Here is a 14,987-nt window from a genome sequence, read left to right on the forward strand (position 1 = left end):
CGTGTTTGTGTACTTGCCGTGTTTGTGTACTTGCCGTGTTTGTGTACTTGCCGTGTTAGTGTACTTGTCGTGTTAGTGTACTTGTCGTGTAAGTGTACTTGTCGTGTAAGTGTACTTGTCGTGCAAGTGTACTTGTCGTGTTAGTGTACTTGTCGTGTTAGTGTTCTTGTCTTGTAAGTGTACTTGTCGTGTAAGTGTACTTGTCGTGTAAGTGTACTTGTCGTGTTAGTGTACTTGTCGTGTTAGTGTACTTGTTGTGTTTGTGTACTTGTCGTGTTAGTGTACTTGTCGTTTTATTGTACTTGCCGTGTTAGTGTACTTGCCGTGTTAGTGTACTTGCCGTGTTAGTGTACTTGTCGTGTTAGTGTACTTGTCGTGTAAGTGTACTTGTCGTGTTAGTGTACTTGTTGTGTTAGTGTACTTGTCGTGTTAGTGTACTTGTCGTGTTAGTGTACTTGTCGTGTTAGTGTACTTGCCATGTTAGTGTACATGTCCTGTAATATGCTTGTCGTGTTTGTGTACTTGTCGTGTTAGTGTACTTGTCGTGTTAGTGTACTTGCCGTGTTTGTGTACTTGCCGTGTTTGTGTACTTGCCGTGTTAGTGTACTTGTCGTGTTAGTGTACTTGTCGTGTTAGTGTACTTGTCGTGTAAGTGTACTTGTCGTGTAAGTGTACTTGTCGTGTAAGTGTACTTGTCGTGTAAGTGTACTTGTCGTGTAAGTGTACTTGTCGTGTTAGTGTACTTGTCTTGTAAGTGTACTTGTCGTGTAAGTGTACTTGTCGTGTTAGTGTACTTGTCGTGTAAGTGTACTTGTCGTGTAAGTGTACTTGTCGTGTTAGTGTACTTGTCGTGTTAGTGTACTTGCCGTGTTAGTGTACTTGCCGTGTTAGTGTACTTGTCGTGTTAGTGTACTTGTCGTGTAAGTGTACTTGCCGTGTTAGTGTACTTGCCGTGTTTGTGTACTTGTCGTGTTAGTGTACTTGTCGTGTAAGTGTACTTGTCGTGTTAGTGTACTTGCCGTGTTTGTGTACTTGCCGTGTTTGTGTACTTGTCGTGTTAGTGTACTTGTCGTGTAAATGTACTTGTCGTGTTAGTGTACTTGTCGTGTAAGTGTACTTGTCGTGTTAGTGTACTTGTCGTGTTAGTGTACTTGTCGTGTAAGTGTACTTGCCGTGTTAGTGTACTTGTCGTGTTAGTGTACTTGCCGTGTTAGTGTACTTGCCGTGTTAGTGTACTTGCCGTGTTAGTGTACTTGTCGTGTTAGTGTACTTGTCGTGTAAGTGTACTTGCCGTGTTTGTGTACTTGTCGTGTTAGTGTACTTGCCGTGTTAGTGTACTTGTCGTGTAAGTGTACTTGTCGTGTTAGTGTACTTGTCGTGTAAATGTACTTGTCGTGTTAGTGTACTTGTCGTGTAAGTGTACTTGTCGTGTTAGTGTACTTGTCGTGTTAGTGTACTTGTCGTGTTAGTGTACTTGTCGTGTTAGTGTACTTGTCGTGTTAGTGTACTTGCCGTGTTTGTGTACTTGTCGTGTTAGTGTACTTGCCGTGTTAGTGTACTTGCCGTGTTAGTGTACTTGCCGTGTAAGTGTACTTGTCGTGTTAGTGTACTTGTCGTGTTAGTGTACTTGCCGTGTTAGTGTACTTGTCGTGTTAGTGTACTTGCCGTGTTAGTGTACTTGCCGTGTTAGTGTACTTGCCGTGTTAGTGTACTTGTCGTGTTAGTGTACTTGTCGTGTAAGTGTACTTGTCGTGTTAGTGTACTTGTCGTGTTAGTGTACTTGTCGTGTAAGTGTACTTGTCGTGTAAGTGTACTTGTCGTGTTAGTGTACTTTTCGTGTTAGTGTACTTGTCGTGTTAGTGTACTTGTCGTGTTAGTGTACTTGTCGTGTAAGTGTACTTGCCATGTTTGTGTACTTGTCGTGTTAGTGTACTTGCCGTGTTAGTGTACTTGCCGTGTTAGTGTACTTGCCGTGTAAGTGTACTTGTCGTGTTAGTGTACTTGTCGTGTAAGTGTACTTGCCGTGTTTGTGTACTTGTCGTGTTAGTGTACTTGCCGTGTTAGTGTACTTGCCGTGTTAGTGTACTTGCCGTGTTAGTGTACTTGTCGTGTTAGTGTACTTGTCGTGTAAGTGTACTTGTCGTGTTAGTGTACTTGTCGTGTTAGTGTACTTGTCGTGTAAGTGTACTTGTCGTGTAAGTGTACTTGTCGTGTTAGTGTACTTGTCGTGTTAGTGTACTTGTCGTGTAAGTGTACTTGTCGTGTAAGTGTACTTGTCGTGTTAGTGTACTTGTCGTGTTAGTGTACTTGTCGTGTAAGTGTACTTGCCGTGTTAGTGTACTTGCCGTGTTTGTGTACTTGCCGTGTTTGTGTACTTGCCGTGTTAGTGTACTTGCCGTGTTAGTGTACTTGTCGTGTAAGTGTACTTGTCGTGTTAGTGTACTTGTCGTGTTAGTGTACTTGTCGTGTTAGTGTACTTGTTGTGTTAGTGTACTTGTCGTGCTAGTGTACTTGTCGTGTAAGTGTACTTGCCGTGTTAGTGTACTTGCCGTGTTTGTGTACTTGCCGTGTTTGTGTACTTGCCGTGTTAGTGTACTTGCCGTGTTAGTGTGCTTGTTGTGTAAGTGTACTTGTCGTGTTAGTGTACTTGTCGTGTAAGTGTACTTGTCGTGTAAGTGTACTTGCCGTGTTAGTGTACTTGCCGTGTTAGTGTACTTGTCGTGTTAGTGTACTTGCCGTGTAAGTATGCTTGTCGTGTTAGTGCACCTGTCGTATAAGTTTCCTTGTCGTATTTGTCGTGTACAAGTCATGCCCACACAACGTAGTGCACTGAACGTAGTACACTTCCGCTTATTCGTACAGCTTTCGCAACTTCTTTAATAATGTTAATTTTGATGTGGCGGAAATATAAGCTTATATCTTTAACTGAATGATAAAGCAATGTACCTTTAAAGTATCGCTATAGCCGCAGTTACGGATGATATTGGTATTAAATATTTGTATGCTGATTGACGAAAATATCGTCAATAATGATACTTCTAAAGTACAGCACCTTTATATGTACTTCAATGAGAGGATCAGGGCACTTTATAAACAGTCGTGATAAAATCTCAAAACAACCATTGAAAGCGGACATTATCTGTGAACACTAGATTGATTTTAATGAATTAAATTGAAAAGAAGATGAATACTCATCATAGAATTATTAATTCCCAAAAGTGAAGAGAACATTCATTTAAGAGAACGTCAGTCGCCGAAGATATAATCGATAACCGATAGATAATTTGAATAAAATTGAAATTAATCTATGATGATACGCAAAGCATTTTAACTTTATTAAGTCAACTTAAAAGAACTGATTTTGATAAAGAAGCATCTAAATAGTATCAGGAAGATACATTAAAAATTAAATTCTTTGATTAAAAATGTGATGTGAATTCTGTCTGTGTGTGTGTGTCAAGAAAAAAAGTTGATTTTGTCGTGAACTTGATTTTCGCATATGATTTTCGCTGGAATAACGCTGCGGCTCTTAGTAATGGACTTGAATATTGCTTGATTAAAACGTTGACGCGCTGAGTAGAAAACTTGTTGTTTTTTTCACTGGAATAACGTTGACGCGCTGAGTAGTGAACTTGTTTTTTTTTCACTGGAATAACGTTGACGCGCTACGTGGTATGCTTTTTTTCACTGGAATAACGTTGACGCGCTACGTGGTAAACTTTTTTTCACTGGAATAACGTTGCGGCGCTAAGTAGTGAACTTGTGTTTTACTGGAATAACGTTGACGCGCCACGTTGTCTTGATTTTTACTGGAATAACGTTGCAGCGCTAAGTCGAGAACTTGATTTTCGCTGGAATTACGTTGACGCGCTAAGTATTGAACCTGTTTTCACTGGAACAGCGTTGTGGCGTTACGTGGTGAACTTGATTTCGTTGGAATAACGTTGCGGCGCTATGTGGTGAACTTTTTTCCTACTGGAATAACGTTGACGCGCTTAGTAGTGAACTTGTTTTTCACTGGAATATCGTAGCTGATCGTTTGTGGTGAATTTGTGTTTTACTAGAATAACGTTGACGCGCTACGTGGTGAACTTGTTCTTTTTACTAGAATAACGCTGCAGTGTTACGTGGTGAACTTGTTTTTTTACTGAATATCTTGATTTTGCTGGAATATCGTTGCAGATTGTTTGTGGTGAAATTGTTTTTCGCTGATATATAACTTTGCGGCGTGAAGTCCTAAAATGGAATTGGCAATTTGTTGGTTTACAGCTATCATACTGTCTAGTCAATTGCGGGTCACTCAGGCAGCGGTAAGAATATATCATATCATTTAATTATTTATATATAACAATTTATATTTTGTTTTTAGCATTTAAAAAATGTTTATATAAGGAAGTTTCACTAATGAATTGATGATATCTTTAATTGCCAGTAGTTAGATCAATATATATAAATGCACTTTTATGCGTTATTTGAATCCTACCGAAATGCAAAGAAAGAAAAAATGGTATTTCACAGATATAATATTTTATTATTTGCTTTTAATTATGTTCGAAGCTGCATTCCAGTGTTACTATAGTTCTTATGTAAGTGCATCCAATAAATAGAATAAATCCTTTATATTTTCGGAAAGAAAAACTATCCAATGATTTTTTGGGGAAATCTTAAGCTTTCAAAACGTTTATTTTGAGTACACTGCCCTTATGTTATTGTGTGGGGTTTTTTCCTTCAAAACTCGGTCTTCATTTTATGTTTGGATTTTTCTTAAGCACCTACAAAAAACTGTAGTGTTTGCACATATTAGTGGACCAACGATATTTAAATATCAATCCATTTTTCACCGTTTTTGCATTACATTGAAAGCTTGGTCGCTGATTATATTTTGTAGGAATGATTTGACGAACAAAGTTTTTCTAAGTAGAGGTAATTAAGGATTTGGTGCGATTCGAACGCGAACACCAAACGTTTTACAAACCATTTCAATATCGAACAAAGCCACCGTCTCTGGCTCGGCTAAGCGACTTCTTCTGCGGAATCCACTAAATCTCTCTTTCCGTTCTATTCCTTCGCTCCTTTCCCGCTCTACACAATGCCCCACTATTTTTAATGTTTAGAGAGAGAGAGAGAGACAGAGAGAGAGAGAGAGAGAGAGAGAGAGAGAGAGAGAGAGAGAGAGAGAGAGAGAGAGATTACTTCTGTATTACCGTCTGCTTCTGCGTATTTGTCGGAGGGCTCTTACTAATGAGTCTCGTGAAACTGTAGGCGTAGAAAAATACACCCCGAAAAAAAATCATCCTATGCAGAATATAGACACCAGAGCCCCCTGACCATTTTTAGACCATTCTCAATTTTATATATATATTTCCACTGCAAAATGAGTTCAAATAAAACTTGTATTTATGTGTTGATAAAGGGAATCACACAGAATGCATCATTTTCTTATATCAAATGCCGACAATACTATTACACAGAATGAAGCATGTTGTTTACACTTGTGTTCTGAAGTCGGGATTGTGGTAAAAGCAAGTTTAAAATATTCGCTAAGAATGATGATCATATAAAAAATGTTTTTTTGGTTGTTTTTTTACGATCGGGAAGCAAAAAACCTATCCGGAACGTAGAAACGATTTAAGGCCTTTTACTAAATCCGATTTTAGATTTTCCTTATGTAGGTCATAGTTGTGTTGAAAATTAATCACGTGACATCAAAATATTCGGAAAACACCAACGTGACCTACATTTGACCTCACAAATATAAAGTTTATTTTGCTGTATTTTTTTTTCTAATTTGAATGATAAGAAATCTAACGGATAATTAATGTTGGATATTAATTGTTTTTTTATTTATTTATTACAATTAATTTCAACCTATCTACATTGTGTTTGAGCTAAATTAACAACGCAGTTCCTATGCTAAAATTAGAATCAATCGTCATGATTGCCGAGTCTCGTGCAGGTAGTAGAATGAAATGTTGACTTTAAGCTACTACCTTTTAAAAGAAAAATCACTTATTAATGCTAATGTGTTGATTGTGTTGTTATTCCTTTCTTTAAATGCCTCATTTTATTAAATCATCGTAGTCAGTTGACAGTGTATGATTTTGGTATGGGGGTTACGCAATAACTTTAATGAATTAATAAACATTAATAAAATAATTTTATCTCCATTAAAGTTATGGAAGCCATAACTTAACGTCTGTATTTGCTTTGTTGTTATACAGTCTAACCCCGTTGGTTCGAACTCGCTTGGCTCGAATACCTCGTTGGCTCGAGCTAAATGTAAAGAACCGATATCTTTCTTCTGAGAAGCATTCCCGCTTCCCGCTTCCCAACGGGGTTCGACTGTAACTTTATTTTAGTCCAATTTTGTTTTGATTTTTTTTTCTTTCATGCCTTTATTTAGAACCTTAAGATGTTGTTTTGTGGTGAAATGTTTACAATTGATCGCATCAGACCTCTAAAGTAGATATGGTTTCTATAAAATCACATCATTTATCGTCTCCACTTTGTCCTTCAATGCGAATCGGTGACGCAGGACATTTCTTTTGAAGTGTTATGAAGTAAATAATAAATAAATGCTTCACAAATTCTAACGAACCAATGTGCATCTGTATACAAATAAATAAATACATAATGTATTCATACTATAGCGAAATGTTTATTTGAAGTATATAAATCAACTTTTTACTTTTATTTTCAAGTGAATGGTCTTTCTAATAGATGTTAAACTACCAATTTAAACTGAACAATACACACTTTTACACCGACTTGAGCATTCCATTTTGATAATATGATATTTTATTCATTCTGTTTTTGCAATTAAATATGTCGATTCGATTAAAACGTACTCTTGTAACAAGATAAAGCGCAATAGTGCCATTGATGTCATCATTTTTTCATGACATTATCATTATATGAAAGGGGAAAAAAACATTAACTAAACTGAATTCGAAAAAATAATCACTTTTTTCAAATTTCAAAATATTTGAATGACACCATTTAATAATTATCTTCTTTTTCTTCGGTAGAAATCGTAGAATTTTTTGTCTGCATTTATTCAGTGATCAGAAAATGATGGGTTGCTTTCATGATGTGATGTATTGTGAAATAGTATATACCAACGCTGATATTTTCTTGTAATGAGAAATGGACCCCTTAGTGCTTAGTTTGAAAATGGTATATCATTTTAACATACGTTGATAAGATTTAGAATACAACCTTCATGGAATTGTAGATAGGCATTGATTAAGTAGTAGGCTCAATCATTTTAATTTCAGCTTTCGCGGTCATTTTAAGGTCCGCCCACTGCCACTCATCCGCTACACACCCACTGCGCCAGATTTTGCGTTGTCAATGTATCAGCCAATGACATGTATTATAAGTCAATTAAGTGACCTGAAGTAATATCTCAATGATTTCGAAGGGTTCGTTCGCTATGCTCACTCTGTCCATTCTTAATCATTTAGAATTTACTTCATGTCATCTAACGTTATTATATTAAAGTGGTAACATTAGAAACAATGAGTTAATGAAACTTTGAAATCAAAGCACTGTAACCCACGTGACTAATGGAACCGCGTTACCAGGATTTTCACCAAAACAACACTTAAAACCAAATAAATTTCGGTTCTGAATGAGGGGCAAATGTCAAAAGGATATGCCCCTAAGTTACGCCCCCTCTAACACCAAGTCCTTGATCCGCCCTTGATACCAGGAGCCGTAGCGTACAAAAAGAAATCCGTACGAACACGTACCCGTACAAGCAGCGTTTCCGACTTCTTTAATAATGCAGTGAATGAAATTTGACACTGGAGGTACACTCATTTTATATTTGCAAAGAACTTTATTAAAACACTTAAGTGGTCTCAGTCCGTCTTTATAATCACGACGTCCATTCATCGGTTACACCGTTAAACAGGTGTGATTATTTCTTCTTTACAATTTACACCATTGATTAATTCTAAACTAATTTAAACAGTTGCTTTGCAGTTAAAGATGAGAATATACTCAACCCACTTATTTACAATACCTTCTTTGGAAAGATCACAAATTGTTTTGGGTCCGCATACTTGGCCCAAACGCGTGTTATTGTTTAAACGGTATGTCAATATAATATACTCTCTATATAAATCTTTAACTGTGTTGATTTAATTATACACTTATTACATTACATGAATACATAATATTCGGGTTGACGGAGCTCTAGATTCCGCAGATACAGTAATGAAATGGAAACTTGTTAGTACAAAAGGCCTCTCTCTCTCTCTCTCTCTCTCTCTCTCTCTCTCTCTCTCTCTCTCTCTCTCTCTCTATTTCCTCAGCAATTTGTCACTAGTATTAACAGGTTCTGAGATTCATTTTGTAGAATGTCTTACAAGAAATTTGAAAACGCTCAAAGTAACATTTGTTTTCACTATGTGAGATCATTTTCATTTCCAAAATGACATAGAAAGATAGAAAATAGTCCATTAAACCCAGCCTTTAATTTAACGGATAAACAGTTAATTGATAGCAATGTAAACACTGTGTGTGTTTCAAGTGTTTTGTCTTTTATACGTTGAACATTCCGCAATTGCCAATAAATTATATAGTGAAAAACCACATATACCATATAATAAAAATCGTTTCAGTGTACGATCGCAAAATATTTCACCTCGTGAATACCAAAAGTAAATATTTCACTCGTGAAATATAGCTTTAAGTGCTCACTCGGTAAAATATATTACGATCTTACGCTGAACCATTCAGTATCATCTATATCGATACCCAAGTATGTAGAAATAGATAGAGCTGTTGTCATCCATACACTTTTAACATGTACTGGAGTAGGCAATAGAAATTGACATTGACGTTAATGCAATATGAAAATAAATGCCTCAAGTCAATCATTTGACTAAGAAAAGTCTCCATTCAAGAAGCAAGATTTCATGATTTAAATCTGAATGATATGAAATGTGATTGCTGCTTTTACGAAACTGAAACGTAAGAAAGAGGATGATTAAGTAAATGTATTTAACCAGTTTAACCTGTTTACAAAACCATGCTCAAGTTGATAATGTAAAGAATATAAAAGTAAATGAACGACAAAGGCTATATACTAATCGATCGACATATATTGGAAATCATATTTCTAATCAATACAAAAACTCTTAAAATTCTTAATCAAATTTTGACAGTTATTATACTGTTCATTGTTAACTATCATTAACAGAAGAATATGCTTTTGAAACTGATATATGAATTAAGTTCTAAATTACGATTAGTCTTATCATGTTCGTTGTTTATATGTAGTTTGTTACTGGCTTCAACAATTCATGTCAGGGGACGTTAAAACTGTTTTGATGACTTTATATTAGGGATGCAAACGAATGGCAAAACAGATATTCGAATATTCGGTAATTCTTTCGATCGAATATTCGAATATTCGATTAGCGAAATACATATTTAAGAAGATGTAAACTACTATTATTATTCGCTAAAGTAATAGCCGGGGCATTTAAACCCAATTTTGTCGTATCCAGTACGCGCGGCCGACCCTGATTTGCCCAAATGAGCCTTTGAAATTCTCCATTTCCAGGAAGTAAAAAGCAATACATTATAAACAGACAAACAACAAAATCGAATAATTCAATTCCGCTGCCTTTTGTAAACAATGTGAAATTAGATGGATTCCTTGTAAAACAGTGTTTTGCGCCAATGGAAGGTCTTTCCGTAGGATGATCAGCCTCGTTCTGAGATTGACCTCTAAACTGACTAAATATAACTATGGAAAACTCAAACCAACTCGGGAACTAGTAAAATAGTAAAACGAAAACATAAGTGGATTGGACTTATTTATTGTACAACAATAGAGGAATTATATTCAAAAATCCATTTCAAAGCACGAAAATTGTATTGAAAGATGAAAACAGTTTAAAGCACATATATGCAACAACATTATTGAGCACAATATTACATTATTGTGGCATTTATATCATCACCTCGTTTTGCGCTATTTTGCACAGCATAATTTGCAGCCAAGACAACACATTGGTGTTAAAGCCGATCCCTAGCCAGTTATTGTAAAAGTAGGGGGACTTTTTATAGTACCCGACGAAATGTCCCTAAATGACACATGTCGCGTGTCTAGTCATCACATTCACACCTCTGGGATTAGGGGCCAATCGTTGTAAAAACAAGATAAACGAGCTTTATAAACAACATCAGTGATGAAGGCAAAATGTGTTTTGTTCTCTTTATTGAATTTTTTTTTTCGAATATTCGAATACCGATTTTGACATTCGAATACCAAACGTTTGATCGAATATTCGAATATTCGTTTGCATCCCTACTTTATATGGTATAGAGGATAGCTTTAAAGCTGCACTCTCACAGATTTACCATTTTTACAGCTGTTTTATTTTTTTGTTTTGGAAAGAGCAATTTTTTGGGTAAACATCTTCAAACTAATAATAAAAGATTGCTGACAAAAAATCAGATCGTTGTTTTTTATTTTTCCGTTCGAAAATTAATGTTTTATGGCTTAAATCGTTACTAACGGTTTAAGAATAATGCATAAAACATCATTTTTTGAGCTTAAATATAAAAATCTACGATCTATTTTTTGTCAGCAGTCTTATATAACTGTTTTTCATGGATTTTCGCAAAAATTGGCTCGTTCCAAGACAAAAAAAAGTCAAAATGTTCCATCTGTGTGAGTGCAGCTTTATAAAGTAACTCGCCCATGGTTTGTAAAATGCACTTTTTTAATTACAAAATAAAGTGTGGTAAATCATAAGAAGTGTTAAAACAAAAATGCCAGAAGCTGGAACCCTTCAGCAAATATTGATATTTGCTCAAATATCGTCTTTGACGACCACAATTTTCATAAGCGTTTATAACGCGATTGAACATACATTACGGCTGTGGTGTTGCGTGATTGGTTGATTGGCATGATCACGTGATGTTATCAATGTATCGTTAACAGGTCAACATATCTCCCGTTTTTGTAAAACCCCGGTGGCCGTGTGGACTAGCAGGATGTATACTAATTCTACTTGACTTTACCGGCATGGGTTCGAACCCCACTACAACCAAAATACTTGTTCATGCTACAACTGTATTTTTTTCGGCAATTTTGATATCATAGAGTAAAATAATGATTAAATAAGTGTTTTCAGATGCATTACCGAGAAAACTAATTTTTGGTAAAATAAAAAAAAACATGAGCGAGTCACTTTAATACATTATGGCGTATATTTATTAAGGTTTAATTGCGCAAAAAAACTTCTAATTGAGCGGATGACAATGGTTAGATAACGTTAGACATCGACAGTTGATATACAGCGCTTTGTAAAATAATACTAGAATACACTTTGGAAAATGATGTATTATGTAAGTTTAAATTATCGACGAACTCCTAGATTTTCAATAAACTATTACAGCTGGTGATTGGCGCTCACAATGCACGTCAGCGAAGGTTGAAAGTTTATATGATAGCTTAATTTATTATTATGTTTTTATTCAGGAATATAAAGTTGCACAAGGAACTTTTTAAAGCGCGGATGAAAATGGTTCGGTATCATTTGTTACTCCGGTCATTGACGCCGCACTTCAGTCCGGCAACTCTTTAAAAGGAGTTTTCGTTCTGTGTATACTTGGGAGGATACGCAATAATAAACTTCAGATCTATATTCATGTTTTATATTTTATTTAAAGATTAATCTAACCTGCCACGAATACGTTAAATGTTGAATGTTCAATGTATAAATGGTTTTATTGATTCATTCGTTTAAACTTAAATAGTTTTTGCATCCTCTTGACGTATGTTAGTATGATTATGTATTCTGTGTTTGTATTGTCATATAGAAAAGTTATCAATAATTTAAATAGACCGAAGAAAACAGCGGAAGTCAGAAAATATAACTAAATAGCTAAATTATGACAATATACTCAATTTTGAAGAATTATTATTCCTAAATAAAGCCTTAAAATACGAGGTGATACTATGTTGGTTTTCTGTGTTCCACTGTGTGCATTTATACCAATGATATTTCCACGGAAAGCGTAATATAAATCTGCCATTTAAACCTCCAAATATTGTAGAATTACAAACTATCTCACAAGGTTTCAAATCTTGAACGAATTTGAACGGGAACTAGCGGTGCTGGTTTTCGAAGCCGGCTCTCAGAGACACCGCTCGTACGTGTGGTCGTGCATGGTACGAGATCTGTCTTCCCTTCTGTCTTTCCCACTGGCTCCAAGAGCCGACATCGTATATGCGTTTGTGGTCGCGCACGTTAAGAGAATTATCTTACCGACTTTACTTATTACTACTTGAACATTTTTCCTTTGTCACCCTCTTTCTCGACCCCTCTCCTCTGTCTCTGTTCTTCCACTTTAACCGCCCCTTCATCCCCTCATATAACCTCTCACTTTATCCCCCTTCTTCCCCTTTTCTATCCTCTCACTCTATCCTCCGCTTCTTCTCCTCTTCTACCCTCTCACTTATCCTGCCCTTCCTCCACCCTTCTTCCCCTCTTCTACCCACTCACTCTATCCTCCTCTACTTCTCCTTTTCTACCCTCTCACTCTATCCTCCTCTACTTCCCCTTTTCAACCCTCTCACTCTATCCTCCTCTACTTTTCCTTTTCTACCCTCTCACTCTATCCTCTTCTTCAAACCCTCTTCTACCCACTCACTCTATCCTCCTCTACTTCCCCTTTTCTACACTCTCACTCTATCCTCCTCTACTTCCCCTTTTCTACCCTCTCACTCTAACCTCCCATTCTTTTACCCCTTTTCCCTCTCACTCTATCCTCCCCTTCTTCTACCCTCTCACTCTATCCTCCCCTTCCTCCACCCTTCTTCCCCTCTCTCTCTATCCTCCCCTTCCTCCGCCCTTCTACCCTCTCACTCTATCCCCCCCTTCCCTCAACCTTCTACCTTCTCACTTTATCCTCCCCATCCTCTACCCTCTCACTTTATCCTCCCCTTCTTCCACCCTTCTTCCCTTCCTCTTCCCTCTCACTCTATCCTTCCCTTCTTCTACCCATCCTGCCTCTCACTTTATATATCCCCATATTCAACCCTTCTACACTCTCACTTTATCCTACCCTTCGTCCACCCTTCTTCCCTCTCACTCTATCCTCCCCTTCTTTCATCCATCTTCCTTCTCACTTTATCCTCCCCTTCCTTCACCCTTCTCCCTTCTCACTCGATCCTCCACTTCCTTCACCCTTCTTCCTTCTCACTCTAACATCCCCTTCTCCTACCCTTCTACCCTCTCACTCGATCCTCCTCTTCTTCCAGCCTTCTTCCCTATCACTTTATCCTCCCCTTCTTCCACCCTTCTACCCTCTCACCGTATCCTCCCCTTCCTCTACTTTTCTACCCTCTCACTCTATCTTCCGCTTCCTCCAACCTTCTACCCTCTCACTTTATCCTCCCCTTCTTCCACCCTTTTTCCCCTCTTCTATCCACTCACTCGATCCTCATCTTCTTCCACCCTCCTTCCCTCTCACTTTATCCTCCCCTTCTTTCACCCTTTTTCCCTCTCACTCTATCCTCCCCTTCTTCTACCCTCTCACTCTATCCTCCCCTTCATCCACCCTTCTTCCCCTCTCACTCTATCCTCCCCTTCCTTCACCCTTCTGCCCTCTCACTCTATCCTCCCGTTCTTCCACCCTTCTTCCCTCTCACTCTATCCCCCCTTCCTCCACCCTTCTACCCGCTCACTCTATCCTCCCTTTCCTCCACCCTTCTTCCCCTGTCACTATATCCTCCCCTTCTTCCCCTCTTATACCCTCTCACTTTTTCTTCCCTTTGTTCCTCCCTTCTTCCTATCTCCTGCCATCTCACTCTATCATCCCCTTCTTCTCCTCTTTTACCCTCTCACTTTATCCTCCCCTTCTTCCCCTCTTCTACCCTCTCACTTTATCCTCCCCTTCTTCCACTCTTCTTCCCCTCTTCTACCCACTCACTCTATCCTCCTCTCCTTTCCCTTTTCTACCCTCTTACTTTATCCTGCCCTACTTTCACCCTTCTTCTCCTCTTCTACCCATTCACACTATCCTCCCCTTCTTCCTCTTTTCTACCCTCTCACTTTATCCTCCCCTTCTTCCACCCTTCTTCCCTTCTTCTACCCTATCACTCTATCCTTCCCTTCCTACACCCTTCTACCTTCTCACTCTATCCTTCCCTTCTTCCACCCATCCTGCCTCTCTCTTTATATATCCCCATCTTCAACCCTTCTACCCTCTGACTTTATCCTACCCTCCGTCCACCCTTCTTCCCTCTCACTCTATCCTCCCCTTCCTTCACCCTTCTTCCTTCTCACTTCATCCTCCCCTTCCTTCACTCTTCTTCCTTCTCACTCTATCCTCCACTTCCTTCACCCTTCTTCCTTCTCACTCTAACATCCCCTTCTTCTACCCTTCTACCCTCTCACTCGATCCTCCTCTTCTTCCACCCTTCTACCCTCTCACTTAATCCTCCCCTTCTTCCACTCTTCTTCCCCTCTTCTACCCACTCACTCGATCCTCCTCTTCTTCCACCCTTCTTCCCTCTCACTTTATACTCCCCTTCTTCCACCCTTCTACCCTCTCACTCTATCCTCCCCTTCCTATACCCTCTACCCTCTCACTTTATCCTCTCCTTCCTCCACCCTTCTTCCCCTCTTCTACCCTTTCGATCTCTCCTTCATTACTTCTCCTCATCTTTCTTCCATCCTTTATCCTCTCCATCTACACTTCCATGTTCTACCATTTTGGGTCATCTTCCTGTCTTCCCTCTCTCTCCCCTTTGTCCCCCTTTCTACCTTTCCTCTCTCGCTCTCTCATTCCGCTCTTCTTCTTTCTCCATTCTCTGCTCCATCTACATGACGCGGTTTGACAGTCAAACTAGCTGGCTCCAATTTCTCGAAACATCTTCAAGTCCTTTAAAACAGGATCAAGTTCAGCACGCTATCTTAATTTGGTATAAATTGTGTAATATTCTCTTGTTTAAG

At 38.1% G+C, this 14,987-nt stretch overlaps 1 protein-coding gene across 1 annotated transcript in view; it reads left to right on the plus strand.

The window, feature by feature from the left end:
- Positions 1–3,235: 3,235 nt before the first annotated feature.
- Positions 3,236–14,987, plus strand: part of LOC128206827 (protein dachsous-like) — a 76,466-nt gene continuing 64,714 nt past the window's right edge. Inside the window, exon 1 of the mRNA XM_052909508.1 lies at positions 3,236–4,310. Within this exon, the coding sequence (XP_052765468.1) occupies positions 4,242–4,310 (69 nt within the window). The 5' untranslated portion in view covers positions 3,236–4,241. The remainder of the gene's footprint in view (positions 4,311–14,987) is intronic.

Source organism: Mya arenaria, chromosome 10, assembly GCF_026914265.1.
Source record: "Mya arenaria isolate MELC-2E11 chromosome 10, ASM2691426v1".
In the NCBI taxonomy this organism is placed as follows: domain Eukaryota; kingdom Metazoa; phylum Mollusca; class Bivalvia; order Myida; family Myidae; genus Mya; species Mya arenaria.